General features: G+C 45.2%; 1 protein-coding gene across 1 annotated transcript; it reads left to right on the top strand.

Moving 5' to 3' along the window:
* Positions 1-230: 230 nt before the first annotated feature.
* On the top strand, positions 231-1,238 carry LOC308280442 (tRNA N6-adenosine threonylcarbamoyltransferase-like; the record flags this gene model as incomplete). The annotated part of the gene is made up of 1 exon (XM_080720709.1): positions 231-1,238. One exon carries the CDS (start codon positions 231-233, stop codon positions 1,236-1,238), a length of 1,008 nt encoding a protein of 335 aa, XP_080576835.1.
* Between the last annotated feature and the right edge of the window lie 3,115 nt (positions 1,239-4,353).

Here is a 4,353-nt window from a genome sequence, read left to right as displayed (position 1 = left end):
ATGATGACACGGTTTCACTTGTAATGTCATAGAGTGACGTCAGAGAGTGACATCATCAGCAACATCAGCAGAGTCAGACGTATATCCCATTCCGAGTTTCTACTACTTCATATCGAGATTCTTCAACATGGAGCTTCAGCTTCCAGTGTACAGAGTCTAACTGCGTCTACGAGTCTGCGTTTGGTTTCCTCCACCTAACCTTGGTGGACGATAAGTTGTTTAGCTCTGTCATGACCGTGGTGATTGGCTTCGAGGGCAGTGCCAATAAGATCGGCATAGGAATCATGAGGGACGGGGTGGTACTTTCCAACCCCAGACGCACCTACATCACACCTCCTGGCCAAGGGTTCCTGCCCAGTGAGACGGCCAGGCATCACCGCAACGTCATATTGACCATACTGAAGGAGGCGCTAGAGGAAGCAGAAGTGAAGCCACAGGATATTGACTGTGTGGCGTACACCAAAGGACCTGGCATGGGTGCTCCTCTGGTGACGGTGGCCCTGGTGGCGCGCACTGTGGCCCAGCTATGGGGGAAGCCCCTCGTTGCCGTCAACCACTGCATCGGGCACATCGAGATGGGCCGTCTCGTCACCCAGGCCGATAACCCCACTGTACTCTACGTCAGCGGGGGAAACACTCAGGTCATCGCATACTCCGAGCGGCGATACAGGATATTCGGAGAGACCATTGACATTGCAGTGGGAAACTGCTTGGACCGGTTTGCCAGAGTGATCAAGATCTCCAATGACCCCTGTCCCGGTTACAACATAGAGCAGATGGCCAAGAAGGGGACCCGGTATGTGGAGCTACCGTACACTGTCAAGGGCATGGACGTGTCCTTTTCAGGGGTTTTATCTTACATCGAGGAGGCTGCTCACAAGATGCTGAGCTCCGGGCAGTGCACGGCAGAGGACCTGTGCTTCTCTCTGCAGGAGACCGTCTTCGCCATGCTGGTGGAGATCACGGAGAGAGCCATGGCCCACTGCGGCTCGCAGGAGGTCCTAATCGTTGGGGGGGTTGGCTGTAATCGAAGGTTGCAGAAGATGATGTCGGAAATGTGCGAGGACAGAAAAGCGAAGATGTTCGCCACCGACGAGAGATTTTGCATTGACAACGGGGCGATGATCGCACAAGCCGGCTGGGAGATGTTCAGGTCAGGACACGTCACAAAGTTAGAGGACTCGTGGATTACCCAAAGGTACAGAACCGATGAAGTGGAAGTGACCTGGAGGGACTGAGAAGATAAAAGATACATAGGGTATGTATCCCTTTTACTGAATACATATTCATTTGATTTGATATACGTTTCTGTAGTTGTCCACAAAAAAACTCATATTTATCTTCTCTTTATCTTATCCGACCTGGCTGCATGTGGAATGTGGAAACCCCATATGCAATGCAATGGATTCATGTTTCTATAACTTGATACATATATTTTGATTGACCCTGTCAAACATAAATAAACTCTGTTTAGGTGCCAACTTTTGCCTTGTGTACTCGTGGCCATGTATGGCCTTCTTGTGCGCCAGCAGAGCGTGCAAGTGGCAAGTGCTGCGTTCGGTGTGTCACGTATCTGTTTCCCCAGTGTTATTTATATCAGGTCACACTTGTTGATGGTGATGTCACCAAGAATGCTGGACCCTGTTTGGCTGCGGGCGTAAACACACAGACACACGCACACTCGACAGAAACACCGAACGCAGTACTTGTGCGCCCTGCTGCCGAAATAAATAAATAAAATAACTAAACAGCAGAAAGACTTCATAAGATTATTAAGATTATTGGACTCATCCCCACGTGGCGTAATAATTGATACATTTCATACATTTCTACTTGATTACATGATTACCAAACAAATACTTTTGTATTACCAAAGCTTAAACAAGAATTGACAATTTTCAATAGTAGGTTTTGTGTAGCAGTAAGGTGGCCAGTGTTGTCAGGGGTTGACTGTCTATCGGCCAGGCTGGATTGGGCTAAATATTTGACAGTGACATTGAATTGCCTATCAATTAAAGTCTGCACATATCAAATCAAGTCTGCAATCAAGTTAAAGTGAAAGAGGTTCCAGGGGGTCACAAGTAAAAATAGCCTATAGTTAATACAGTATCACAATCTTAAAGAGGTGGTGCCATAGTTTTGTACTTTTTCTGTTTTGTATGGAGTTAACATTACTCTAACAGACCCCCAGCTTTTTTATGCCTTTATTCGATAGGACAGTAGACTGACAGAAATGGGGGGAGAGAAGGGGAACAACATGCGGAAAAAGGTTGCCCGGATCGGGAATCGAACTGGCGACGCCGTCAGGCATAAATGCCTATGTGGCAATGCTTATGTGGTATGCACCTAGACCAGCGGACACCCCAATCATCCCTGTGTATTTTTGGTTACTTCCTGAAAGCTGAAAGCCTCTGAGTCAAAAGGACCAAATGAAAAACACTGAATTAATGACATCATAAAATCAACGCCTCCCATTTTACCATATACCCAACACTTTGGGTGTGGCTAACTTCAGCTGGGTCACCACCCACCTGACAACCAGGCATACTTAATGAACTGGTGGTTGTGGCCACATAAAAACATAATTTCATTACTTTCTGCACACTTTTTTGGAAACGATCTTCCTCCTAGAATAATCAAACAACCTGATCGTCATGTTTTAGAGGAGGAAAAAATCATGGCACCCCATCTTTAACCAACATTTTAACCATTTCTATCCATTTATACATTAGTTATTCAAAAATAGCAGATGTACAAGCTCACAGCATGTCACTTTGTGCCGAACTGTGAGATTGTTTATCTGCTTATTTCTTTTTTCCCCCTCTCCTCTTTTCTGGGCGTCCCGGGCACAACACATTTTTCAGATGGGGGTGTGCGGCCAAACACTGTACAATGAAAAAGTTTGAGAACCACTGGTTATAAGAGTGTCAGTGTTTTTGCATTTATTAACCAATGAGAAGAATTAACAAGAGCTTTTGACTAAATAACGGGCCTGCCCTACATTAGATCCATTGGATCACATCACAGGTTGTTTTTCATTTCTTGAAAAGTAAATGTTTTGGACATACAAGGTTTCCACCTGACAGCAGTGATGTTCAGCAGTTGCAGCCTTTCTCTAGATGATGGATAGTGTTCCTCTGAGGCCAAGAGCTTTCACATTCTTATATGGATTCCCAAAATTATATGGATTTGGTTGCTGACCCCCAGCTCAAGTATTTTGTGCCAGGGACCGCCAGATGCAAAGATTTGAGTAGTAGATCTGCTATGTTTGAATAGCCAAAGCATAAGATAAGGTTGGTTAAAATGGTTGTGATGCTATTAGCCATTAATTATGCTCGGGGCCCCCACATTTTCAGGTTGGGTCACCAATGTTATCCAATCAGAATAGAGAACTCAGTCAGGATACAGAGTTAACAGGTGAAATTTAAAGTGATGACCTAGAAATTGGAAAATTGGAAGTGAAACAGTATAAATGTAGAGGGAGGTCAGTTCCTTTAGAAAGTGAAATATCCCTTAAAGCCACAGATCCTGCATGTTGCTAAGCCTTAGGCCTAGCCTAGGTCAGTGGTTCTCAACCTGTGGGTCGGGACCCCAGGGGGGTCCCCAAATTATTTTGGGGGGGTCCCCAGATGATTCACTTGATGTGCAACATTGTTTTCTCACTCAACAGTAAACAAACCAACATAAAGTTTAAGTGTATAGAGGGTATCTGCACATTTCTAAAGTGACAATTTATGGACTTTTTAAACCTACAAAATGACATGTTAAACAATTGTCCAAATTGTCAAATATTAGAGGCAGAAATTGCTCACAACGCCTCGCGTTGCGAGGTGTTGTGAGCATGTAGATCTGCTATTTTCACAATAGAACCGTGTTATACAAAAATGTAATTCCTCAACTCTTAGTGCTCGTCAGGATGGGGGTTAGGGGGTTACCCTAACCCTAACCCCAGTTAAAATATGATCATTTTGGGGGTCACGGCCTGAAAAGGTTGAGAACCACTGGCCTAGGTCATACATTGACCCTTCATGCCCTGAATGAACATTATGACAAGCATATCACAGATCTGTCGTGCTCTAACAGCAGAATATGATTTGTGATATGATATGATATGATATGTAGTATAACCTGACGCCAGATGATAGTAGCAGTGCGTCCGCTCTGCCTACTAGCATCTGGTACTGCTCCGGCACAGTCGATGTAAGGGGCGGGCCATTTTTTGAATTGCTAAGCAGGTGATTGGATGGGGCCGTCTGTCTATCACAGTCTGGAGTGCCAACTCCAACCACTCATATTGGCTTGTCTGCATGACGTTACACCCAGAATCCGCCTCCTGGGTTTCCACGTGGTCTG

This window comes from Nannobrachium achirus (assembly GCF_963921795.1).
Source record: "Nannobrachium achirus genome assembly, chromosome: 24".
NCBI classification, from domain to species: domain Eukaryota; kingdom Metazoa; phylum Chordata; class Actinopteri; order Myctophiformes; family Myctophidae; genus Nannobrachium; species Nannobrachium achirus.
This window is presented reverse-complemented; position numbering and strand designations above follow the sequence as displayed.